The sequence below is a fragment of the Lissotriton vulgaris genome, chromosome 1_1 (assembly GCF_964263255.1).
Source record: "Lissotriton vulgaris chromosome 1_1, aLisVul1.2, whole genome shotgun sequence".
NCBI lineage: Eukaryota > Metazoa > Chordata > Amphibia > Caudata > Salamandridae > Lissotriton > Lissotriton vulgaris.
This window is the reverse complement of record NC_141685.1, coordinates 36,262,514-36,290,476: the sequence shown is the minus strand read 5'-3', so window position 1 is coordinate 36,290,476 and position 27,963 is coordinate 36,262,514. Positions and strand designations below refer to the sequence as shown.

General features: G+C 43.1%; 2 protein-coding genes across 2 annotated transcripts in view; both read right to left on the bottom strand.

Annotated features, from left to right (window-relative positions):
* Positions 1-27,963, bottom strand: part of LOC147737086 (uncharacterized) — a 138,343-nt gene that overhangs the window by 77,056 nt on the left and 33,324 nt on the right. The window lies entirely within an intron of this gene.
* Positions 14-27,931, bottom strand: LOC147737087 (uncharacterized). Its single transcript, XM_086922796.1, has 5 exons — positions 27,884-27,931; positions 23,452-24,459; positions 22,866-22,977; positions 15,318-15,793; positions 14-379 (listed from the first exon to the last, which is right to left on the bottom strand). Exons 1-5 carry the CDS (start codon positions 27,929-27,931, stop codon positions 14-16), a joined length of 2,010 nt encoding a protein of 669 aa, XP_086778922.1.

Here is a 27,963-nt window from a genome sequence, read left to right as displayed (position 1 = left end):
AAACCCCATGGGGTCAGTGGCCACCAATGTTGATAAGCTGGGCCACTGTATCCTCTCCTAAAAGATCTCCTCCACCCGCCTCTATACTTTTGACAATTATTAACTGTGAGATCAGAATCACTTGAATCCCATCCAAACTACTCCCAGAGTATGTAGAGCCCAGGCGTTTACCCCTGTTGTTAAAGGTAGGTGCCACATAATCGTCACTGGTGTAAGGATACACCACCTCATGCTTGAACTTTGCCAAATCCTTTTTGAATTTATCAATTTTGGATTTAAGAATGGAATCTTTAAGATCTTTGTTGGCTTTGTTGGATTCTTCTTGATTTTTCTTGAAGATAATGCTAGTGACCTTGGTCTTTATCTGGGCTTCCATCACCTGTATTTCCATCAAAATAGCATCAGCTATCCTCTTGGCAGTGCATATAATTAAAAGTAACCAGTCCCTGATACACCCCCCAGGCTATTAGGGACCAATGCTTGCGAATTGCTTTGTCCTGCAAAAAGTAGCCTGGATGCATTGGTCACAATCAATCCTGGAGGTGCGCAATTACCGCGCAAATACTTCGCCATAATGGCACCATGTATGACGGTGAGTGAGTGGGATTTCTTCAGGGTGGTAACCGAATCCCAGTCATCAGCTGCAGATGTAGATGGACTGATAAAGTTGTCTAATATACTAGGAGTATTATCAAGTATACTCTGATAGGTGGCATCATCAAATGCCAAACCGCTGAACTCCGCCATGATCAGACGACGTCTTGATCAGCAAGATTGGAACAGGATAAAAACTTCTAGTCACAAATAGAAGGAAGACAGGATATAGAGATCAACTGGCTCTTACTTTTAGAGAACCAGGACAGAACACAATACACCCACGTGTGTGTACTTGTCCGGTAACAAATAATGTGAAATAAAAGACCCGCAGCCATCAGCTGCACACAATTGCCACAAACACAAATCCTCTATGAAGTAAGGGTCAAGGGGAACATATTTAAAGACCTACAGCAGATTGAATCCCCCAATCCTCTACTTAATAACAACAAAACAATCTGGTGTATCGATAAGTTACTGGCATGATGTTTATACCTGTCCATAGTGGAACAGTTGCGCCTCACGCGCAAAAATTTGCCAAACGGTAAATTGTCCCTTAAAGACTTGGGATGTTGGCTGTCATATTGCAGTAGTGATTTACATGCCATTGATTTACGGAATAGTTCACTTGCCAGACTAGTAGGGGTTGCATAGATTCCTTGGACCCTATTATGAGGGCCACTTGATTCCCATATAGACACTGTTCGTCCCAATGTTTTAGTTCCACTCTAGTGGTGGGCACATTAAACTTTGTCTTATGGAGATGGATCGAAGATCTATCAGCTGCAGATGCTGGAAGGATAGACAACTGCTAAACCGCGCTGGCGTGGTACAACTATCGCGTTTCTGGGTTCTTCCAAGTGTGCTAAATTTGGAAATTACAGTTTACGATATGATGAGGTCAATGAGTGGCTTATCCTCAGAATAGGAGTATCATACTGTAGTTGGCAAAAGGCCCCTTTTCTATGTTTATCACCATGCAAATGTGTGTATGCACTCTTAGGAATTATTAACAGCAAAATATCGACATGGATTACCTAGGGGTAGGCAGGCAACATTAAGACATCAAGATAGGGCCACATTAGCACAAAGTTTTTGGACCTCGCTTTTTCAAATAAATATCTTAATAAATATCTTTTTATTTCTGGAAGCTCGATATTGGGCAATTACAGTGCACGACATGACGACGATATTGAGCAGTCTGTGTTTCAAACTAGAAATAGGAGTAACAGACTGAATGTGGCAAAATGAATTACAGCTTGTGTTTATCAACATACAAATGCCTAAATGTGACCTTAAGAATTGGCAACAGTAAGAATTTCTGCTTCTGCCGTTTGCAATAGGGTTATGAACATTTAGATTTCTTCTTTTAGTCTACATAAACATGACTTTTGTACTTCGTTTTGGTCCTTTACGAACCACGCACATTAGACATAGAGCGGGTATTGAAGATCTGCACTTATGATCAGTGAGGGTGTTTCGAATAATAAATGAACTACTCCTTGAATGGCGATGATGTCATTTTGTAGTTGTCTTGTTTTTTGAGACCACGTGACTGGTCGCATGTGACTCGTACTCAAAGTTAACAATGGCCGCTTGCTGGTGTTTGCTACCTTCCCCGGGCTCAGAAGACAGACTGGGACACCGACGGAAAGGTAAGCAGGGTGGATAAATTACTTAGGTCAAGTGGTTTGTAGCTTTGTGTAGCATCGCATATTTTTGGGACAGCACTTGGTAACTGGGGTGGTACCAAAACCGGCAGAATGGAGCTGTGGTTTACATATTTAACATATTCCTCAGGCCTTGTTTTTCTTTCAGTTCGGTGTAGCATTTCATATTCCTTTTACAGCTTTCTATTTTTGGATTGGGACCCAAATCGGCATAATGAAGCTGTGGTTAATATATTCTTGGGAGCTGGGTTCTCACTCACGCATGTGTTTCTGGTGATGCCGTGAGCAATGTCTGAGCTCAGTTGGCAGGTTACTTTTTCCGAGTCAATCAGGCTCCGTTTGACAAGGGAAGCGCTTTTAAATCCTCGTGACACCATTTTCCACACAATTAATCGAGCTCTTCCATTTTTACAAGACACAGGATTTAAAATCAAACCTTGTGGATGCCTTGTATATACACATTGACAGAATAGGACAGACAGTCTAGCTTGTTAGGGAGACAGGATAGAGATCACAGTGTATCAGAGATCGTCATTTAGGCAATCACTGTGGTTCATACATAGCTTTTATGTGTTTTAATGTGAATGAGAGTTTATCATCACATTCTTTTCTAGGGCGGGGTCTCCTGCAAAACCTGAGTCTGTGCCAGGTGAGGTGAGGCCTAACCCTACACAGGATAGGTGAGTGTACCTACTTACAAGTTTTATATTGGAGAAGAGAGGGGACTGTGTGGTACTCAGTTCATGATTAATCTAAAGGTATAGTTGTGTTTCTTCCTCTGTAGGTGTGGGAATCCTCCATCCTGTATAGAGGTATTTGTGGTATTCACAAATGTGAACACTGTGATTATGTTTTTTCTTTTTACAATTTCTTTATTGTTTTATTTGTTGCAGTAGCTAATATATAAGAAGGTCCTGAAGAAAGCCGGGGCAGTGTGCTCTATTGGCTGAAACTAGTTGACCTAAGACCTGCGGCATATTTGTTAGAAACGCAGCACCTGCACTGTTTTTAAAAGGCATATGAGTGGACATTAATAAAATTGTTGGGTTCACTACTATGCTCTTTTTAAATTCTCTCACTAACACTGCACTGCAATTTTTTGTTTCAATCTGAGTACTTGGGACTATAGGTTTTTAGTCATCTAACATTGTCGTGTAAGATGTTCTGACTCTCTGGGTCACAATCTCAGATCACGGTATCATCCCCTGAGTTAATGGGGTGATGTGACAGGGAAGCTAGGATTCCAAATGATGACACTGGCCACGAAGGGCAGTTGATGGAAATCCTTCTTTCATCTTCCCTGAATAGGGTTGTGCGTATTTCTTAGGTTGTTTAAATTTGAATTCGACTTGTCTGTAAGTACCAACATTTTCTTTCTATGTTTCCTCTCTCCTTTGGTTTTTTAGATATCATAGACCACCAGATTGTTTTGTTGGTATTACTATATTGAATTGTTAAGAGGAACAGGGGATGAAGGAGAAGGAAGTATAGGAGAAGAACGGTGCACAGGAGATGTGGCAGAGTCCTTCTTCTTGGTAGGTACTACAGTGGGTGTTGTATCTGCCTTTCTCTTCTTGTGTGGTATGGTGGATACAGCACCTGTCTTTGGATCAATGTAGATCTTCTTTTGCAGAGGATCAGGTTGATAAAGTTCTTCTCCTTGTGTAACCTTTGCCGGCGCCGATTTTTTCGGATCCAAACGAGGTTGCTGCTTGTCTTTAGCCTTAGGAGGTGTTACAGTGTCCTTTGGCGTAGTTTTCGGCACCGAAGGTGTTGTTTTCGGTGTGGTAGGCTATTTCGAGTGCTTGGGTGCATCCGAATCAGACCTAGTCGGTTTCGATACCGAAGGAGATGGCTTCGGAGTGGAAGCTGGTCTCGTCGGCTTCGAGGCTTCAGATGCTGGCTTCGCACCTTTGTCTTTAGAAGTCAAAGGAGCAGAGACGACTTTCGGTTTCGTTGCCGATGGAGCTGGTGGGATCTGCACGTGCGGCTTGCTCGGAAGGCTTACTTATTTTCTTCGGAGCCGGGCTCGATGGCGGGGCTTTCGAAGTGATTTTTCGGTCTCGACTGGGCCCCGGAGGCGGAGTGTTGACCTTTGCCTTCGATTTGGGTGCTGTGTGTGGTGCAGGGGCAGTAGTACTCATGCACTGACCCAATGTATGGAGTCATCCGAGTCGTCTGCCTCGATTTGGAGATCATCGGAATCCTCTTCAGGAACGAGCGGTACCTCCTCGTCGAAGATATCCACCGATTCCAGAGCTGATCTCTTCATGTCGTGTCGACGGGCTCTCTGATCTCGGATGGTTTTCTTGGATCGAAAGGACGCGCAGGCTGTACTGCTGAATTCGTCGTGTTCTGGCGATAAGCACAGGTTACAGACCTCGTGGTGGTCACTGCATGGAAACTTTGCTTCACACACAGGGCATTTCTTGAATGGCATCCTTTCCATGAGGTGTGGGCCTCACGGCGTGGATAGGCCCAACGGCCTGCGTCGATGAGCGGACCTCGATTGTCAGACTTTAATGGTAGACCAAAAACTCTTTGATATCAAAGATAGTTTGGCTGTCTTACAGGACTTAAATGAAATAAGAAGAAAACAAAGTAACGTGTTCCTGAAGCCAACCACCACTGAAGAGAAACGGACCGTCCCAGCAAGGCCTTTCTGGATCCCAATGCTTGGTGATCTGGTCAGAGAAAAGATCGTGGACAAGAAGGAATTTGGGCATTCTTACTGACAACCCGTACCTGTCCTAGCAATCCACGGATCAAGAACAGTATTACTGCCGCCCCTTGCTGGAAAAAAGGAGAGCAGGTTCGTGTCTATCAACTTGGTCAAACCACCTCATGTGGCCGATCATAAGCAGTAGGCCAAGAGGACTCCGCCAATGTAGCAGACGCCCAGCTCTGGCTCCTATCCAAGAGATTCAAACTGAGAGACTCATCACCTTTGAAGAATCTGCAGTGCGAAATGAAGGACTAAGCAACAAAGCTATGGCACTTGTACCTCTTGAAACCCAAATAACAGTTAGTCAAGAAACGCCTGTCTACAATGAAGTAGCATCTGACTTCACAAATGTTACAAGTAATCCTGAGGTTCCAGCGAGTTCAACGAATCCCGATGCAATCCCAACAATTGACAGAACTGCCTCTGGCTATTTCATTAACTTTGATACATTTTCCGAGGATCCAAGCGAACCTAAAACTGCGCCAGTAAAAAGATCTTTGAAAGAACAACCAACAGACCTTTTTCATCACCTGGAAAAGACTTATTTGGTTTCACCATGGATTGAACTTTGGATTGTGTTGGGTGTGCTTTTTATTCTACTTTGGTTGACTCTGGTAATAACTTTGGGAATGCTGATAAATGGAAGATATGTCACAATGGACACAGCAAGTAAGAACATCAACTTACTTCTCAAGCCACACAAATCATCTCATCGTGAACAAAGAGACTTGTCATCAGTGAACATCACAGCGGGTCTTATACCAGGGAGTATAGCTTGGGACAGAACTAATTATGACATGTTTGGCCCGTCAGAGCTGTTGAAGATTCCACACCAGTTCAAGATTTCCTTGAATGACTTTGTTTCATCTAGTAAATTTTCTGATGATTGGGACTTCGAGACTGTTAATAATATGATGTCGGACTTTACAAATCATGAATACTTAGAAAGTTCATCAGATTATGAACACATGTATTGTTATAATCACTATGGTCATCATTTCTTGCACAAATATGCAAATCCTAGAAATTTATTAATGTATAACCAATGGGAACATTGTCCTACGCCACCAAAGGGTAGCTCAAAAACGTTTTTTAGAAAATGTCCGTACTTTTCAGAGTTCAATGTATCCAATCCGGAATCATTTCACTAAAAAAATGTAAACAAAAACAGGAATGAAAAGTATGTTAACAAATACCAAGCAAATTTATTCTCCAGCCTTTTATGCTCAACTGTCTTCACTAGGTTTTTAATCTTGGAAAGACAACATTGAGACAAAAACTGTCTGGGGCACAAAAGATTGGCAAGTGCAGGGGATAGAAGCTTTATTTAGAGCCTGCATCATGTGAGAAGTTAGCCTGGTATATGATGTTCACTATTTTAGTGAGCACCTTGCACCAGTCCAAACAACCCTTATGCTCATGGTTTAAAGTCAACCTTATAGACCAGCTATCCTAGTGGTAGCATGGACAAAAGCAGTCTTAGGCTAAACTCAAGAGGGCATTGAAGCCAGCTGTTTTACCATATGCAAACCTTTTAATACCAAATGAAAGGACACCACACAGGTTATATATTCAAAATATATATGTATTTATTTCTAAACAAATCCCCTTAACTCTTTATGAGCACAGGAGCACAAGCGTATAACAAGACACTTAATATAGCATACAAAAGTTGCACAAATATGGATAGGCCCTGGTGGCCCCTAAAACCATATATTAAAATAGTGGTATAAGAACCACGTCACAAACAATGGTAAGGCCTAGGGCCTTGGGAATCGCTGGGGCTACACTGGACTAACAGCAGTTAGGGAGCAGGAGGCCCACAGGATGCGGGTGCAGTGTCTAAATGCACATGGGTGCACCTATAGAAGTCAATGGGTGCGTAAAGTTAGAAAGTTGCAGATTTGGAAGTCTTCCGGCTGGACTAGAACTTAACCACTTAAAACTAGGACACTAGGGATGTAAATCTCTACAGGAGCACCACAGTACTCGCGTTACCTCACCCACAGGAAGCAGGTGCATAGGTGTCAAAGTGTGTCGGGTTTCGTCGTGGAGTTCTATGGAGCCTTGGAGAAAAGGTGCTGCAGGCGACCAGGAGAGAAGAGTCCGTTTGGATCTATGGGTTGATCGAAGATGTAGAGTACCTGAAAGAAAAGGGGGCAGAGTCTGGGTCACTAGCCAGTGACCAGGAAGGAACCAGGAAGGAACCAGGTGATGTCGGGTTGCTATCAGGTGATGTCGTGAAGCTTGTCTCCGCTGCCACGTGGACCAGGAGGTGTCAACGACGACCAGGTGGTGGACACAAACTGTCCCACGAAGGCTCTCGCTGTCGGCGGTGTTGGTTCTCGATTCGGAGTCAACAGGCCTTGGCAAATGCAACCCACGCACGATTCGAAGATGGCTTCTGGATCAGACCAGCAAGGTCTGATGGGCTGCTCCTTTTCAGGGGAGCAAGGGCCAGTCTGGAGCAACCAGACAAGCATTGAAAATTCGAAGGCTCGTCGTCACAGAGGCCACTAGCCAACGGGCAAGTGACCGGACAGACGTATCGAGCAGGAAAATGCAAAAGGGCTCCACGCAGCACTCGGTGAGTGTGGAGAGGGGATCTTCGGTGCAAAAGCTGCTCGGGGCTGGGGCTTCTCAATCCCCAATGCACAGCTTTGAGGGTGCCTCAGAAGCTGCACAGAAAGCACTTAGCTGGCTTTCAAAGATGGCCGGTCCCACGTCTCACGTCTCCTCCACAGGTCTCAGCTTTGCTGTGGCTGTGGATCGGGCTGTTGGATGTCTGGAAGTCCGGTTCTTGTCAGGCTCTGAGGTTCTTTGGTTTCCGACATCGCCTTATGCGGCCGCCATTTTGTGTCCTGTCACCATTTTGTGTTGCCCTCACTCAGGCGAAGCGGCGAACTGAGTGTTTTTGCCTTTTCCAGCTGCTATGTGTCTTTCTGTTAAAAAGTAATCCCCTGCCCTGGTTTAGGAAACCGATGTCAGGGTCTGTCCAAGTCCACTAATCAATTTCTAGGCTGATTGATCCCTGTCTTGACTTACTGTTTGGCTTTCCCAATTCTTCCCTTACTTTATCTTATCCGACTGGCCTTCGCTATTCTCTTCTTGTATTCTCATTACACAACTATCCTTTGAGGCACACGAATACGTCCCGCCACCTGCAAATTGGATTGTAGGCACTAGCACTGATTAACTTGTGGGGAGGGGTAACACACAGGGCCTGAAAGAAGGGCGTATTTGGGACACTTGATAGCTTGTTTTCCAACTTTTCCTATTGGTTACCATTGTATGTATTGGGAGTATATGTTGTAAATATGTGTGCTATAAAAGCTTGTGCGCCACAAAGTGGCAGTCTCCTGAGAACCTACTCTGTACTTCTGGGACAACTGTGCTCAGCTGCAGCTAATAAACCTGTTTTTTTACGCCTAACGGAGTGTCTCGTGTCTCCGTCCGACAAGGCAGGTGAACCCGGAGATTTTAGGCATGCCCTGCGCCGTCAGGCCCATAAGGCCCGGTTTTTCAGCTCTGTTGTTTGAGCTCCGGCGGGAGCAACGATAAAGCAAACCGTTGAGCGCTTGATGGTACCTGCTTGCACAGGGTGGTCCCTCCTTGACCACAAGGGAGATTCCTCAGTCTTCTACGTCGAGTAGGATGTCGAAGGGTCCAGAGTTCCGTTTCAAAGTTTCAGTCAGGATTATCTAAAGTCTATGTACACAGCTCCTACCTTTATTCCAAATCAAGGGGCTGGATTACCTGCTAGGTCCCTCCTACGGGTGGGACCCAGGAAGGGGGTGGCTACACCCCTTTCCCTTTGTCCAGTTTCGCGCCAGAGCTGGGGCTGGAGTGCCCCAGCACCGGTTTGAACTGGGCTATGCATGGGCCACCTTGTGTGCCCCAGGCAGTGTCTGGTTTCATTCAGCCCTCCCTGCCCCAATCCACTATCTCCTGTCTGGGGTGGTGCTAGCACCTCCCTGTGACAGGAAACCTATTGTCCAGGCCTCCCCTGCCAGAGTTTCGGTCAGCAGCAGGAGGCCAGACTTGTGTCTGTGGCAGCAGCGTCCATTTTGTGATGCTGAGGCTCTGGTTAACTTTAACCGGGATTAAGGTTAGTAACATGTCTTCTCCCTCTAGAAGGGTGGAATGCTACCCCCGTTGCCAGAACTGGCGAGGGGGTAGTATTCCAAAGCGTATGACACCTTACACGACATGTTTTGATAAAGCCAAACCAAAGATAGCATCTAATCGCGAGGATTATAATGCACTTAAGAGTATATGGTATGGCAATATCCCAGAACAGCTATAAGGACATGGATTCGAAAGCTGCAGACAGGCTCAGCTCATGCTAGAGCACCATCTCACATAAACCCAAGCACTCTGCCTCCAGGATTGTTAAGGCCGGCCATAGGAGTGACTTATAGGTGTATATGTGTCCAGATATAAGGTTAGACATAGGTATACAATATCTAAGCAAGGGGTGATTACACGACCTTGCCCCATCTGAGTGATCAGCCAGTTATGTCAGTTTGGATGGCCAGCCAGGGGTGGCAAAAGATATGCTGCAGCCCCTGGTAGGCCTTGGATGCACTTATGCCCTGGATACCTATAGTACTCTGTACAGGGGCTCATAAGGTGACCCAATCCCAATTGGTGATGTACCTAAAATACATGGTTGTGAATTTAGAGAGAGAACAGCAGGGCTGTGGGTCTGATTAGCAGGCCCACAGCCACATTAAGTCAAAAATAAGTGAAGCAAAAAGCAAAAAATAATGGGGTGACCATAGGATAGCAGACCCTACTCTCCTACACATCGTCCCTGAGCAAATTATGTTTTTGAATGACACTGTCCAACAGATGTCTTATCTTGGGTTAGCCAAGATAAAAGACTTGAACAATCCGTCTATTCCTGCTCCTACACCTGCTAGTGATAACACTTCAGAGGGGGGAGTCGATGTACATACTATTTTGCATCACAACAGAACAGATCCAGATTGGAATAAATGGTTGATCTTGGCCCACAGACACAAACAACTGTCAAGATAGATTCCTGAATAAAACAATGGGGTTCACATTCATTAGGCCAGAACCAAGATATGTTCAAGGACAGCATCCAGGAATAGTAACAACATACAGTGTAGGGAAACTTTGCCTTGATTGGATACATAGATCTACACTTAAGGAAGTAAAGCAACACTTATTTTTACTTAAAGATGGCGCTGATCTTAGGGAATTGTTGCTAGGACCAAGAACATCACGTCATAAACATTTTATATATGCTGGTGTCTTTGCTGCTTATAATGAAGCATGGAAAATTACGCAAGCAGAGACTGCAGAACGAATACGAGAAATTGATCGTATTCATTTTGAGAAATCTCTCTCTGTGGTTGACAATGGGTTAACAACTCTGTGGTCCAGGATATATTCTTTATGTAGCATAGTGTCTTCTGCCATAGACATCATGGAACAGGACTCGGTCATGTTGCAACATGGTCAGTCGCAATTACGTTCTATCATGCTATTAGGCTGGACGTTGCAAAACCTTCATTCAGGCTATGTGCTGTGACATTTAATCAATACTACGTCACTGTTTTCAGAATTCAATCTCACTGATAAACAGATCAAATTGGCACATAGGGGAGCAGACAATACGGTGCTGAGCATTGAAAAACTGGAAAGATTGCCATTTTACTGTCGCTGAAAAGCCAGTTATGGAATGGATTATACATGGAACAATCACTCTGCCTGTTACAATTTTCTATTTTCAATATTGCCTACAACATATACCAGTAGGCACATATAAAAGGTTGGGTAAATAATACATCAAGACATCCAGGGAATTGCCGTACACATACAGATGTTGGAGTGGGGGTAGTGAAGTGCTTCTTAGCGGGGAAAATTGTAAAAATGTACCAAGCGGTTCACTCCTATTTCAGGGTATAAACGGGGCCTGCAATAGTTCCTTTAAAAACTTATCCTGCCACCTGCAAGGTTCACCAGCCGCGGTGATTGATCCAATTTTTGGACAACTCTGGAATGGGAGTTACCTTACATTGAATGATCGCAGCTGCTGTGGCATGTTGCCAGGCATACCATATCTAGTAACTGTCAGCCAGGGTCACTTGCTGTATGCAAGTATTGTTTCCTAAAACCAAGACAGCCACGAGTCGCCACTTTGGCCTTCACTGAACATCTCTTCTATACAAATTGATACTTTAAGCAGAATGAAAGCCATTCTTTTTTTTAAAAACTGTGCCACTGACCTCGGCCAAAGAAACCTATGATCTGCAAGTCGCAAGGACTTCTGCAGAGTTACATGCCCTCTTAACTACAAATTGCCCTATAGGTTTCTCAGAAATGTTAAGTCGTATCTTAAACATGTCGGATACGAGTGGTATTGTACATGTATTTAAGACCGTATTTTCTGGACTGTTAGCACCTTTAGAAGCAGTCCTAGTAATATTTCCAAACTTTGTGCACTCTGTGTTTGGCGGATTGCCTCTCATTTTGGAACTCGCTGCAGGAATACTATTTTTGCTCCTATTGCTGCGATATGGTAAGTCATTTCACAAACGACACCTAGTTCTCCATGGAGAAAACTCTACTAGCAACGAAGTGTCGTGAGCGCATCGTCCAAATGTTGGGACTACCTCGTCTAAGAGAATTAAATACCACATGGTTTCTGTCATTCAGACCAATTTGGCAAGATTGCATCCTACCTGTTCTATGCTGCCTGCTATGCGGAGAAGAATGTGTGTTAGACACATGTCTCACACTCCCATCAGTCATGCCAACGGATGTTGATACTTTGGTTGAACCAGTAACGGCCCATGCACTGTGTTGTCCCCAGCGGCTACTGATTCTGATAACTGCATTCATTGAGATCTCACAGACGCAAAATGCTACTGCTGTAATTCATGAATTTTTATCTTGTGTTCTGATTAACTTGGACATATTATATTTGTCAATCTGTAACTTGGAAGAAGTTTTTTTTTTTATAAAACCGAATAAAGTTTGTTGATAATAATCACTAGGGGATTCATTTTCCGGGTAGCATGGTATCCTTCACAATAACTCTAGGAGTCACATTCCACACAATATACATGCTTTGTTCCCCCCACTTACAACCTTACATGTACCCCCAATCACCTGCCCAAACCTCTCCCTGCTGATGCCAATGTGGTCCTCCGTCATCCCACAGACCATATTTTTGGCCCCTTTGAAACTGCCCATACAATAAAAATGCTGCAGTTGTAAATACATATCAACTACCATTTGTTGTGTTTGAAACATTTTATTAAATAATAAAACCTAATAAACATAAGCTGATTTTTAAAGCAAAACAAAACGTCCGTTGCCATACACATAAGACACAAAAGTAGTACATAAAAATCAACATACTGTAACACAGCAAAGTTTTGTAGAGCACAATTCCTAATTTCGGGCAATCTTTAAAGTTCAACAATAGAAATGTACATAAAGAACAGGAAAGGAAACAAAGAAGGTAGGATACAGTGATTTCATTAATGCAACTGTTACTTGCGCTGACTTAGAGCGCCTTTTAAAACTTTTTAAATCTTTTTTTTTGTTTTGGTGCATTATTGCTACTGCGCGCTGATTGCTAGCGCTTCAGATAGCTGTTCTAGTGCTGTATTGTACCTTCTGCGTGCTGATTGCTAGCGCTGGTTTCATTTGTGTGTCACTGCCTACCTGACGGTACATCTTTTTTCCTGCTCTCCTCATTTTCACCACCTGAGGCGGAAAGCCGGGTGTTCTCCTGCTCCTGACTTTCGTATCTTTTCCTTACCTCTTTTCCCCGTCTTGCTGGGTGGCATCAGCATCGCAGTGGATTTTCTGGCTCATTTCCCCATACCTGCCCGGCTGACTAGGGGCCGCAAGGTATCCTGGGACCAGTAGGCTAGTAGGCTGCATTCTGTATTCAGCGGCCATCTTAGGAGGATTTCTGGCACGCTGGTCGGCGGACCAGTGGTGCGGTCTTCCTCACCTTCGTCGGATTTTTTATAAATTTAGAGGCCCTCATCTCCGCGCAGCAGACGCGCGGTGCGGGTGCACCTACTATCGCGCCAAAGGAGTGCCTAAGGTAAGCCCGTCTGCGCCCGTCAGCATCCCAGAGGCGGACGGGTGCGGGCGGAGCTTCATCCTTTTTGGTCTTAGGCCTCTTACAGCATGCGCACATACACTTCTGAGGAGCTTCTTTCCTTAAGAGGAAAGTCTAGTAATTGCTACAGATTCTTCCCCGGAAGACATGTCTGTAAAAAACGTTGTTCGGCTTGCGGATGGGGTACGGGTGGCCCTCCTGTGTCATCTCCTCGTGACTAGCCCATAGTTCTGTCTTGTCTTCTTCTTAATACTAGGTCCCTTACTAGACACTCCCTGGACATTTACAATCTCTTGGCCGACACAAACCCTCTGTGTCTCTTTCTTACAGAGACTTGATTGGGTGAATGTTCGGGACCCGACCTAGCGTCAGCCATTCCCCACAGCTATGCTATCTTCAGGAAAGATAGGGCTCAGGGCAGAGGAGGCGGCTTAGCCCTAATAGTCGATAAACGTTTTCCCTGCACTATCATTTCCACCGACGATATTGCGGGCTGTGAATCCCTGGGGTTTTCTCTCTCCTTATCCCCTCATCAAACTTGGGCTGGGCTTCTAGTTTACAGACCCCCGGGACCCCTAGGCTCTTTTTTTTTAAGAGCTTTACACAGCTGTGACAGCTCTGTGCCTTAAAACGGACCAGTGTCTGCTGCTGGGGGACTTCAACATACACATGGACTCAGGCACTGATGCTGATACCATCAAGGTATTAGACGTTAGCACCCCATTGGGTTTGGTCCCTTTCATCACTACTCCCACACATAACAAAGGACACACCCTGGACCAAGTGTTTTCCACCACCTCCATTGCTGTGTTTCCCCCCAAACCCGTTTTATGGTCGGACCACTATCTTGTTAAGTTCCAGATCTCTTTGGCCAATAAACATCCATCCCGACTTTTAGAATGCTCGCGTCAAACATCGAGAGCCTTCAATCGGATATGTTGGTGCAAGCTCTCTCTTCCCACCCCTGCCAGCTGACTGGCAGCCTCGAAGCCTATCTAGACCTCCTACAAAGCTGGCTGGTTGAGAGATTTGACGAACTAGCTCCCACTACTACCTCACGTAAAAACTGTAAACGGGCTTCTGCCCCGTGGTTTACAGCTTCTCTTGCGGATATGCGGCGTAGCTGTAAGAAAGCGGAATGAGTCTGGCGCCGTTACTATGATCCTTCGGACAAGAATGTATATAGGGAGTCCATCAAGCTCTATCACTGCAGCATCACTTTAGAAAAGAAAGCATATCTCGCTAAAAGAATTGAGGCCGCAGCTGTTGCCAGCAAGGAAATCTTCCTTATTGTTAAGGAATTTACTGTACCTAGCTCTGTTCTGCCCACGCACCATCACTCTGAACCCTGGGTGTCTCAACTGGCCAAATTCTTCATTTCTAAAATCAAGACCATTCCTTTCCCCCTACCACTTTAACAACTCCGTCTGAAATAGGTGCCCCTTCCTCTATGTTCCTTCCTGATGATGGTTCTTTTCTGGCCAACTTTTCCCCTCTTTCGTCGACTTCTTCTCTAGATCTGATTTCTAAACTCAAATCTGGCTCACCTCTGGATCCTTGTCCTGCAAAGTGCCTGGGAAAAATGGCCCCAGTGATCAATGATCTTATCAACCCGGTGCTCAACTGTTCAATGAGCACGGGCGTGGTCCCTCAGGCCTGGAAGCATGCCCTGATCCTACCGCTTTTGAAGAAGCCTAATCTAGTCCCTTTGCTGCACGCTAACTACAGGCCTATCTCCCTCCTCCCGGCTTTGGCTAAAGTTGTGGAGAAGCACGTCCACGCCTCTCTTTCAAACTTCCTGGGAAACAATAACATTTTGCATGATACCCAGTCGGGTTTCCGTGCCAATATGAGTACGGAGACGGCATTATTGGAGGTCACTGATGCCATCAGAGAGGTGCTGGACGCAGGAGGCAAGGCCATGTTGGTAATGTTGGACCTGGCGGCGGCCTTCGACACCGTTCCCCGCGACGGTCACCTTCTCAGATTAAGGGAGATCGGGCTGCGGGGAGCGGTGTTCCATTGGTTTAAGTCCTTCCTAGCTGGCCGCCGCCAAACGGTCTGGGCCCCCCCCTTCTCGGCCGAGATGCCGCCATTGGAGGTAGGGGTGCCCCAGGGCTCTGTTTTGAGCCCTACTTTGTTTAACATCTATTTGGCACCCCTGGCGGCTCTGGCGGAGTCTTTCGGCGCCCAGATCGTGTCCTACGCTGACGACACCCAGCTTCTCTTCACCGGTCAGAAGGGTGCAGACTTCGATGGCGGGCAGATCACAGGCTGTCTGGGGGCTGTCTTCAAGTGGTTTGAACAACATAGCCTTAAATGCAACTCCGATAAATCGGAGCTGCTGTTTTTCGGCTGTCCTTCTGACCCCAGATGGCAATCTTGGTGGCCGCCGGCCATGTTTCCCCCCACGGCTGCCTCCCCCATGGCCAAGAATCTGGGAGTGCAGATCGATGATGGCCTCACGATGAAACCCCAGATCTTGGGCCTCGTCGGCAAGTGTTTCAGCATCATCAAGATGCTTAGGAAATTTCTTCCGATGCTTTCTCTCTGTCACTGGAAAGTGACTGTTCAGGCTTTGATAGGTCCGCGCCTGGATTACTCCAACGTTCTCTACCTGGGCCTGCCGGAGGTTCTCCTCTCTCGCCTGCAGGTTGTGCAGAATGCTGCTGCCAGAGCCATTTTTGGCTTTCACAGCAGAACAAGCGCAACGGCATTAATAAAAAAACTTCACTGGCTTCCCATCAAAAAAAGCGTGGCCTTTAAGGCTCTCACACTGACCTTTAAGGCTCTCCATGGCGAAGGAGCAAAATACATCAGAAACCGACTGGATTTCTACCTGCCTTCGAGGACTCTGAGGTCAGCTTCTCTGGCCTTGGCACATGTTCCATCTATCAGAAGAGCCCGAATTGGTGGTCGTTCCTTCCGCTATCTTGCTCCTAAACTTTGGAACTCTTTGCCTGTCTCCCTGAGATTGAACACTAATCTTCTGGGTTTCAGGAGGGAGCTAAAGTCCTGGCCCTTTGTCCAATAGTCTTATGTTCGGTCTGTCCGCCCCTGCTGCTCCTCGGAGTAGCTGAGCATTATATAAAACCAACTTAACATAACATAACATAATGCTTCCTACATATAGAAAAACAAAAATACTAATTATTTTGCTTAGGCAATAAAGTCCTCACATTATAATACTAAGAGAAATATATTGAACAATGAACATTTCATATGTAATTAGAATTCAATTTGAATATTGTATCCTCCTCAGCATTATTTGACTCATGATTACATCCTGAATGCTTTCTGGAAAGGAACCACCTCATGGGGTTCAAAATCACATCTTTTCCAACAATAGGATTCAAATGATAAACTTGAATTTCAATTCAATTTATTGATTTAGGCCATTTTAGAGATCAACAATTTGAAATATATACAAAATCCATACACTTTTGTAAAATTGTCTTCTAAACTTGAATTCCATCCACTTTTTGATTAAACTCTCCCCATTCCAGCAAGCATCATAAGACCACTTGTTATCTTCCCAATTAGTGATAATGTTTCGGCTGGCAACAACAATAAATATGTTTAGAATTTAACCTCCGAAAGCAAAAACATGCCATTTCTGAATCATGGTGCACAATAAAATGTAGGAACACAAGGGCATATTTTGGTGTAGCATTTATTAAGGTTTGACCAGACTTGAAACTAGAATTCCTGATTTTTTGGACATTTAAATGTCATATTTTTGATAGAGTTCTATTAGACCCAGCACAAGCTCACCGAAAAATAGAAGATGACTGAATTGTACTTAGAGAAAATGTGCTGATAAGTAATCTATTGATGTAAAATACAGTGGTCAGGCAATGCCTGTGCATCTAATCTATTCAGATTTAAACTCCATAGTGTGTTCAATAAATTGACTGAGCATAATACTTAAAGGTCCATCTCTCAGATTAGTTCTAGTACAGTTTTAGTTGCGATAACACTAATAGAGATCATTGATAAATAGATTTTAAAAGCCATGGGTGGAATCGATCCTTAGTCTAAATCCAGATTATTGTCTGCAATAGAAACCAGTACAAACAGATCAAATCTAAAATCATTGAATATGTTTATTATAGTGGTTTAGAGTAAACCCAGAAGACACACATTTTTCCTGAAACTCAGAAAATGTATCTAAAGATTATGATTACATCCTATTTTATGTCCAGAGACTGCTTTAGCTGCTTTCCTGTTTAAGTGACATTTGCAATTATATTTAACACAACATTAACGCTGGATGTCAGAAATTCTGTCTTTAAGTATTGTGTAAGAGTTATGTGTGATGGTTTTTATTTGATCTGAAGCAACACTAACACTAAATAAGTACATGCACCGGTTATCATCCAACTAACATTATTAGCAAACTTAATTTGGAGGGAATTGAGAAAAATGGCCTCATGTTTTATTGTTAAAAAAATACACTGGTTCAGTGATTCACAGAATTTGCAAATGCTAAACCCCTTTTTGAAATGTACTAATCCCAATTAACAATTCAGAATTTGGAAGGGGAATGTTAATAGTTTCCCTTCTGAATATTTAATACATTGTTAAGGAATATATTGAGCTTTGAAACCATATGTGGACTGAAAAACAGTAACAGGAGGTAGTAACCCAAGGGGACATTTGTGAATCTGAAAGTAAAATGGGGTGCATTAAAAATGCCTTATTTAAAAGCTATCACAGACAAAGTGGTGTGCAGACTCTACAAGCAACCACTTTTAACCAAATGGATTATTAGTACATGAATCTCAGTATTTCCTAAATTGCTGAAATTTAGTCTCAAATATTTTTGTAATGTTGTGTAAATATTTGTTCCTGTTAGTTCCCCTTTCAATATTGTCATGAAATGTACCTATTCTTTTTGTCAAACATATTGAAATATCTTTATCACAATTTTTGGGGCATTCTAAAAAGTGTTTTCACTCTCTAACTTGAAGCTTCCTAAGAAAAATACTGACGCCAGTTCCTGGTTTCTCCTAGATCATTTAGCTTTCTCACTAAAACAAGCACAATATTGATTTGAGAGAGGTGGTTATTGTAGTCATAGGCACTGGGTTAGTTTAGAAAAGACCAATTCCTTAATCTTTACAAATAATACTTGGAAAAGTTTATGTTCAATAATTTCAGATAATTTACTGATAAAGATATCAGATAAAGATCCCCTAATTTCTTATACCTTGTGGTATCAAAAATATGATAGAATTAACAGACTTCTCTTCTAGATAAATCCAGGTATGAGAAGGTATTAAATGAGAGTATCAACTTTCTGTTATTTTAACACATTTTCTCAGTGCACAGAGTATTTTCCCTACATAGATCACAACATTTCATGCAATGGTCTGTGCTTGAACGAACAATGAAGGTGTAAAAATGCATTTCTACCACAATCAGGAAACCCTTGGGTCTCTGACGATTACTGTTGCAAATGAAGACCTAGCTAAGATGAAATATCCCTTTAAAAGGACGATTTCCCTCACCCAACATAGTTGGCATGCTTCCTTATTGGGAATCTCTTTGCACCATGAAACAACCCACTCACTAAGAGGGAGGAGTTCAGGCATATTTTGTTATAGAGAAAGGTATACTAAATATCACAATAATGAGCTCAGGGTAGTGGGGGCAGCAGAGTGAAAATTAAAACTTGCTAAAGGGTATTTGGTTTTCATTATTTGTACGCCCCTGGGCCAGGATTAAAAACAGGACACTTTGGGAGAAATATATATGCACTGTTAGAGTCAATAAGAGGTCAACATGTTTCAGCCTATTAACCCTCCAAAGAGGTGTTTGCAGCATTCTTCAGGACTTAATCAAAAGTTCTGCCGCTCAATGTACTCAATCAATAACAAGCATTGTCATAGCCAATAGGTCTCGCCTTTGGGACCTCATAAGTGTTTAGCCATGCACATTCAGTAACAATATGAAATAATTACTATTAAAAAAAAGAAGACTATAAACTAATTAAGCTAGACGTGACTTTATAACTGTTTAGTCAAACGTTTCTGGAGGTTTAGTATATATAAACAACTCCTTTTTTCTATGGTGTCATATAAAATTGATGCTCTAAATTTTGGTAAGAGTGCACAACGTCAAAAAATTCAATACTGCTTTTATATCAATTTACTTTTGAAAGCTTGAAGTGAAAGACAATTCTATGGGTGGCATTTGGTTATGAGTAGGCGCTATTGACTATTTCTGGATGACAATGTAATTACCATTTTTTGTATAAGATGTGTTAAAAGTATGGGTAGGGAAAATGGCTATTTTGGCCAAAGGCTGCCCTTTCTATATGCTTGCAAGTTTAATTTGTAAACAGAATCACAATTTGTTATGTGGTACACTGTAATGTTGGATTCATCTGTTTTACCCTTCTGATAAGCAAGGGATGACGATGAACCGTTTTTTCGTCCCTGGTTTTAAATGGATTCAGGTTGGAACAGAAGAGGTTTTGGTTGACTTTGCCTCAGATAATGGTTGTTTCCCGCATGCTGCTTTCATGCGACTTAAATCCCTTCAATGGAAGAGGCGGCTGCATGCCTGCATATATGGCCAGATCAGTACTTGGCTGTTTCGGTTCTCCAGTGGGGCTAGAATAGAAGCTGTTAAGGGCAGGGGCTTAGCTTCCCATTGGTGCAGCAGGTGCAGTGGCACCAGGTCCCAGATGCCTTAAAGGCCCACTGAACCCTGATAACTACTGTTTGTCACAGTTCAAACAGAGGCCTGAGGGGCCCACAGAACAATGATTATTGTTTTTTTCCACAGTCCAAATAAAGGGCAGGGGTCACATTTCCTTTCTTGCCTTCGGGCCCAGGGCACACTGGCTAGGCCACTGGTTAAGGATGCAGTCGGGAAGAGGTGGCGAGACAGGTGGATTATCTAAACAGCTCGACGATGGCACCATGCCTGGGTATTAAAGTATTCATTACAATTAAAGACTTAAGCAGGAATAGATATCATAATATAGGAATGCCTATGTACAAATGCAGCTCGATTAGCGGCAGCCTTTAACTTCTCACTTATCACCTTTCCTAATTTACAGTTTTATATTAGATGCAGACATAAATCGTGACCTATGAATATGTTTATCTATCTTTAGGTTCAAATGACCCATCTTTTCCATATGCAAGTATCAGACAGGTCGGAAACGCCTAATGGCTTTAAACTTGATAAAGCCACATTAATCACTGGTCTTGAAATACAAATGGCAGCATTAGGCACACAGAGGTGTATTCTATGTAATCTCATTATGTTCAGGGTACAGGAGAGTATTTAGGGCATAAAGCACTTTGACAAAAAACATTGCCGCCACCGTAGGAATTCAATCTTCCTTGCCCTACCTTAGTATACAAGTAGTGCCACATTCTTTGTATACCTGAATTAAATAGGCACACAAAATAGTACAGTATTTAAAGGCCCAGTTCAGAATTACATGGAAGGTGCACTGTCCCAGACTACACAACGGTGCAGTTTTCAGTGGGTGCTATCATCCCACACAGGGGGGAGCACACCAGATTATGCTGGAAAAAACATGTGGTGCCCCAACATAGGCGCAGTTGTAAACCACCAGTCTGTTAACATAGTAAAGCGTCTGGCAGCTATTAAATGAGGTGGCACGTTTCCCCTGCAGGTGGTTGGGGTTTGTCACTATCCTGTCAGGTGGGGGGTATACAATCAGTGCGCCTCCTGACTGCTTGTTTGCCTTTTCGCCCGTGTCAATAATACAGTGCAGTCCTTGGAGGAGTAGTCAATTTGTATTCATGAAAGACACTTGTGTTTCTCGGATGTGTAATCCCCAGATGATGCCTGAACTGTTCCCCAATGGGCTATTTGTACATCGTATTGAATTGTATGGTCTTATGAGGACTGTTAATAATAATAAAAAAAGATTTAGTGAGTGTTTATTGCCCTCTATGTCACTCTACTTCTAAGCACCGAATACAGCTTGTAAGGTGCTTTCTGTCATCTGCTCACTTACATTATGCTTATTATGCTTAATTTAAATAGTGCACAATTTAGGCGTTTGTGTCTGCCTACAACGTGGACCTGATACAAATAGCAGTACCTACAAGGTGGATGGTACAATTCAACAAGAGTCTAAGATACTCCAGCACAGATGACTTTGCATCAACATTACGGGGCATCAGTCTTGATGGCAAGCCAACTTAAAACTTATCAATATTGTATACATTATTATAAGAGACTATACTTGCCTCTTGGATACAACTTTACAACGGAATTTTATTAATTTGTGTACAGTTGTGTGTATACAATAAAACAACCTCCCCACCATAATTGATCTGTCTTTTCGTCTTTTTGGGATCTGGATTAGCATGCTACTCGCCGAAAAGCACTTCATCAGGGGTAGCAAGCGCTATATAAATGCAAAACCTTCCCTCTTCTATCCCCCCACATTCTTTTTTAACCCAACTAACAGGCCAACATGTCCAGCTCTCATATACATTTTATATTTCCCTATACTAATTCACCACTAATCATTTTTGGATCCTAGAGTAGTGTGCTACTCGCCGAAAAAGCGCTTCAAAGTTCGTATGGGGTAGTAAGTGTTATGTAAATCTAAATACATTACAATTACTGTTTACATCGGTCTGCACTAACACGAGGATAGAAGTAGAGTGGGGATTAGAGTTTATCTGCCCAGAACAAAGCATACTACAGAAAGTGTGTGAACAGTCTATATGTCGTGCGCCTGGCAGAGAAAAACACAACAGAGGTGGGAAGAAGGTAGGTAATCTGATGGTCTGACCTATGTGGAAAGAGGCAATCACTTTGGGCAGAAAATAGGGCTTACACGGAGGACTACTTTGTTCGGATGGACAGCAAGAAAGGGAGGTCTGGAAGATAAGCCTGAATCTCACTCATCCTGCAAGCAGAGGTGATGGCAAGCAAAAAAGCAGTCTTCTAAGGAGGCGAAGAGGACAATTATGTAGGCGCTCAAAGGGAGCACACATAAGATAAGTGAGGTCAACTCCCACTAGGGCATTACGAAAGGAGAAGGAGAAAAGAGATGAGTAATGCACTTCAGAAATCTGTTAATAATAGGAGCGAAGGCCATGCTCAAGAGCTCGGGGTACCAGACTTGGGACTGATCGCGTTTGATCTTCTTCAGCAATCTTGGCAGAAGTGGTACACGAGGCCGCATGATCCTCCGACATGGGATGAAATCACCACAAACTGCATGACCCTTACGCACTCCGCTGCTTGCGGAACTCCGCGTAGACCGCCAGAGTTTTTTTGTCACTTTGCGGAGTTCCTCACTGAGGAACTCCGCATAGGCTTAATCTTATCATGAAAAAATAGATATCAGTCATATGTTAAGAAACAAGGGTGAGTAGAAACCTTTTGGGTGAAGTAAAATATAAGACATTATTATTGTGATTTTTTGGGCAATTAGTTGATTTTTGCAAGCACTAACACTTCCCTGTGTAAAGTAAAGACCTTGAGAGTTTTGTAATTTTCAGATACTCAAATTGTGGATTCTGTTGCAATGAAAAATATTTCCAGGCCTGACATTTCTTTGGAGGTTGCATGCGGCAGCCTACGTTATCCTGCAAGAGTTTCTTGGTGAATTCTATTGCAACTACAATATGTGCTCTCTCATGTAAAGTCATGTTGTTAGAAGCTTTTCTGCAACTCAATATACGCCTTACTTTTCACCTGGTGTGGATGCATTTCTCATGTTTAGTGATATCTCCTTTCTGAGTATAACGTTTCTGGCTTTCCCCTCCTGTATATGGCTTTAGTCCAGTGTGAATTCTCTCATGTGAAATGACATTGTATTCAAGACTAAACCTTATCTGACATTCAGAACACACATAAGGCTTTTTTCCCCCGTGTGAGTTCGTTCATGTCAAGTGAGAAGTAATTTGTACCCAAAACATTGCTTGCATTTCGAGCACTCATAAGGTTTTTCCCCAGAGTGAGATCGCTCATAAAGCATAACACTGTCTTTCAGATTCAACCTTTTATGGCATAAGGATTTTTCTAATGTGGAGTTTCTCATGGTGAAATAGCGTTTTTTCTGCAGCTTTTTTGGCATTCAGAGCACTTATAAGGTTTTTCATCAGTATGGAGTCGCTTATGGTTAGTGAGGCTGTGCCTATCAAATAGGAATTTCTGGCATTCACAGAAATTGGTAATGTTTTTCCCCTGTGTGCGTCTGCTCATGTAGAGTGAGATTGAGTTTAAAATGTATGCTTTTCTGGCATTCAGAGAACTGATTATTTTGATGGTGTGTTTTCTTATGGCCCTTGTAACCATCTCTACCTCTGAATCTTTTCTGACATTTAGAGCACTGATAATTTTTTTTCTCCAGTGTGGATTTTCACATGTTCAGTGAGATGAGATTTTTGTCTGAAACATTTTTGGCATTCGGAGCACTGATAAGGTTTTTCCCCAGTGTGGGTTCTTATATGCTGAGTGAGACGGCTTTTTACACTGAAACATATCTGGCATTTGGAGCACTGATAAGGTTTTTCCCCAGTGTGGGTTCTTATATGCTGAGTGAGACGGCTTTTTACACTGAAATATATCTGGCATTCGGAGCACTGATAAGGTTTTTCCCCAGTGTGGATTCTTATATGCTTAGTGAGACTATTTTTGTACATGAAACATTTCTGGCATTCAGAGCACTGGTAAGGTTTTTCCCTAGTGTGGATTCTTATATGCTCAGTGAGATCGCTTTTTTGACTGAAACATATCTGGCATTCAGAGCACTGATACGGTTTTTCCCCAGTGTGAATTCTTATATACTCAGTGAGATTGCTTTTACGACTGAAACATATCTGGCATTCAGAGCACTGATAAGGTTTTTCCCCAGTGTGGATTCTTATATGCTCAGTGAGATTGCTTTTTTGACTGAAACATTTGTGGCATTCAGAGCACTGATAAGGTTTTTCCCCAGTGTGGGTTCTTATATGCTGAGTGAGACTGCTTTTTTCACTGAAACATTTGTCGCATTCAGTGCACCGATAACGTTTTACCCAAGTGTGGGTCCTTGTATGTTTAGTGAGTCTCATTTTGTCACTGAAACATCTCTGGCATTCAGAGCACTGATAAGGTTTTTCCCCAGTGTGGGATCTCACATGTGCAGTTAGAAGTGATTTAAGTTTGAAATCTTTTGGGCATTCGGAGCACTGATAAGGTTTTTCCCCAGTGTGGGTTCTTATATGCAGCATGAGATGTCTTTTTTCATTGAAACATTTCTGGCATTCAGAGCACTGATAAAGTTTTTCCACAGAGTGGGTTAACTCATGTCGATATAGACTCGGTTTGATACTAAACCTTTTCTGACATTCAGAGCACTGAAAAAGTTTTTCCCCAGTGTGGATTCTCATATGCTCAGTGAGATAAGATTTACGCCTGAAACTTTTGTGGCATACTTTGCACGGAGAGTGTTTTCCCCCAGTGTGGATTCTCATATGCTCAGTGAGATAAGATTTACGCCTTAAATTTTTTTGGCATATTTTGCACTGAGAGTGGTTTTCCCCTGTGTGCATTCTGTCAAATTCTGTGAGATAAGATTTATGGCTGTTTCTTTTTGGGCACAGGTAACTTTTTTCCCTAACTTCGGTTATTTTGCCTCGATTTTAGAGTCGGGCTTGTTTAGATAATGTTCAGCACTTATCTCTAAAAGAAATTGTGTGTAATCTTCTCAACACTTGAATGGAACAAAAAATGTCGGGAAGCAGTCCTGTAACACCTGTTGAAATTTTTCTAACAGATAAGAGTCTTTAGGTAATAGCCTCTCCGGCATCAACTTAATTTGTGACTAAAGTTTTTCTCAAATCTATTTGTATAGGTTCTTAGCAATGCAGTATTAAGGTGTTAGTCTGATATTTAATGATTAAACTGATAAGCACCTTTTTGCACTGGTGTAATGGCAGTAACTGAGGGCGTTAGAACGTGCAGAGTACTATTGTGGATCATTAGTCGCAGAACATCAGTTCCTTCTACCCTTTCTATGTTTGGGGTAAGGTTAAGGTTTGTAGTTCTGAGGATGAGGATTTATTTACATTAGATATAGCGCAACGGTGCTCCTTTAATCCATTTTTATATTTAACAGTTTTAGATATCACTCCTGCACAACAGATAATGTTGAGGCGATTTACCTAGAATTACAGAACAGTACACAATAAAAAGAAAACAATCTGAGATGGTCATGAACACAATAAAGTGGTGAATTTTTAAGGTTTTCGCAAGAGTGAGCAGAGTGGGTCGAGGTGTTATATCCCGAGGCAGATAGTCTCAAACTTGCATAACTGGTTAAAAACGGTTGTTGAACAAAGGTGATTTTCCAATCTTTTGGTTGTTAACGTGTCAGCTTCGGAGTCTCCTTTCAGCGCCTTTTCTTTGATGGGATCCAGAAGAAGCCTTTAGTTGTAACTTTCTTTTATGTAGTGTGTGCTTTCTCTCTAGAATTACATGATGCTTCAGATGAACGTTATTCTGTCATGCTGAGGCAATTTGTCTTTCTGATAATATTTCAGATGAGGATGCTGAAGCGGTCTTTCTACATTATTTCTGATGCTGTGTGCACAGATATGGCTCTGCTCTGGGTTAATGAAATGCAAAATTAGAGACTTCACTTACAGGTATAGTACTTTCCTCGCCACACTTAGATTTTTGGAAATTGTTTAAACGTAGAATGCTGGATGTCCTTCAGTTTTTCAAAATAAACCTTCTTATGGCACTGACATTCAATTGCTTAGTGCTAAATCTTGCTTTCTTCGTCCGTAATTTCAATCACTTATATTATTCAAATTAAATAGTTAATACATGTACATTTCCAAAAATATAATTTACAAGCCAAATCAATGCAGAATTTTGAATATGCTGAGCTGTTTTTCAGACAGAGCAGAGTGTAGAATGGTAGCCTGAGAGTACTTGGATGTAGGAATGAGGTTTTGTAGAATATTCAACATTTTATTAAGCTCACAAAGGATACATGTACCCTATGGAGTTGCAACATAGAATCCCAAAGGCAGATATGAAAGTCATATGGACTGGCACCAAACAGATATTTAAAAAATATATACTATTAATTAATTTGTAATGCAGATTTCTGGGAAGGGAATGACTCATCCACAGACAACAGGTGTTTTCCCCTGCCCTGAGTTACCACCTACTTTGGCCTCTGCCTCAAGCAAATCTATTGTGTGCTGTGAGGACTATGCCTAGACCTATCCCTCAACTATGGTCCAGAGTGTGAATCAAGGGCAATGAAATTAAGGCGTACTTTCATGTGTTCATTTTATTCCACCTGATCATTAGTTGTTAGGTTTTTCTGCACCTGGATTTACTGGGCGCAGAAAACCAGGACACAATCTTTTTCCAGACAGAAAACTTAGACTGAAAAGACGCATAAGACTCTGGGTGCAGGAGAAGCAGCTAAGACTTATGCTGTTTTTTTTCACTAACTGGGGGAAACACACAATTCTTCCCTCTGTTGGTGTTCACAGTTGTTGTCGGCCTGTGATTCGGTGTTGAGTGCAGAGCGTATCGATTAGAGCCGAGGGGCCGAGCAAAGGAGGAGTTGACGAGCAAGCGGAGCGGAGCCTGGGACGACTGCCAGGGTTTGTTTTGTGACCGGTTCCCGCTTCACCCGCGTCCTGGTATACGGGCCCTTTAGGTTCTACAGATCTGCGATGGAGGCAGGAATGGCCGCTGCCAGCACCGCGGTGCTAAGGCGCTGCTGGTGCTGCTCATGCGGTGGCTGCTGCAGGGCACAGAGGGCACAGAGGAGCCTTGGCCTGACACCTGATTTATGTCAAAAATGTGTTTATTAATTTTTTTTTCCACAGTCCACAGGCAAAAATTACATCATCACTTGGTCCCACGCAGGGGATCAGAAAGCCTCAACAGAATTATAACAGGTGGACAAAGTGCATTGATCAATATAAATCAGCTCCTCCTCTTATTAGATAAGCCAAATGAAAGATACAGCTTCTAAATGCCCCGGAGCTTAGAGAGAAAGATAAAAAAGAAAAAAAAGATCATGCAACTTTGCTAAGCCAGCAGATAGGTCTAAAGAAAACTCAACGGCCTTCTGTAACGGTAATTTCTCCAGGTTGCTCCACCGAGGTGTTGTATGCGGAATAGCCAAAAAGTGTGGACAAACTCATCCTAACATGGGATAAGTAATTATGAATCTAACAAGAAACAAAGAAAAAAAACTAATAAAAAACCACTTCCGGGCGTGGCTACCGGCCGAGAAAGATGGCCGCGTTCCAGCAGAGCTCCGTGACTGCAGGGCACCTTCCTCGACAATCCGCACAATAATCCTGACTTCAGCAGGCGCTGCTACGGCTGTATAAAAACGGGAGATCTTCTGGTTCCCGGTGAAGCAATCCGCTACTCCAGACTCCTAAAACTCAAGCGGCTACGAGACAGTGCAACCGAGGCCTAACAGCACTACGGAAGCCGGGGACTAAAGTTTCACGGCGGCCCGGCATACAGATGACCCGACAAGAACTGCTCCTGAACACAGAATAAAGACGGCGAAAACCAAAACGGACGCGGCTGCGCGCACAGGACATCCTCGGACTACAAGGTACTGGCGACTGCTAGAGGAGGCAGCGAGGGGGCTCTGAGTGAAAACCCGATGTTACCGGGCAGGGACTGGGGACGCCGCAGTACGGCAGCACAAAATGGCGGCACAAAATGGCGGCTTAATCCTGGAACCACCGGCCTCTCTGTTACCGCCGCTGAGCATACCAGCCTGCTCACCTGCCCCACACGAAGCACTAGCTGCAAATCAGTGACACCAGCAGGCATTTTAAGGGGCATACCCTAGATAGCACTGTGAG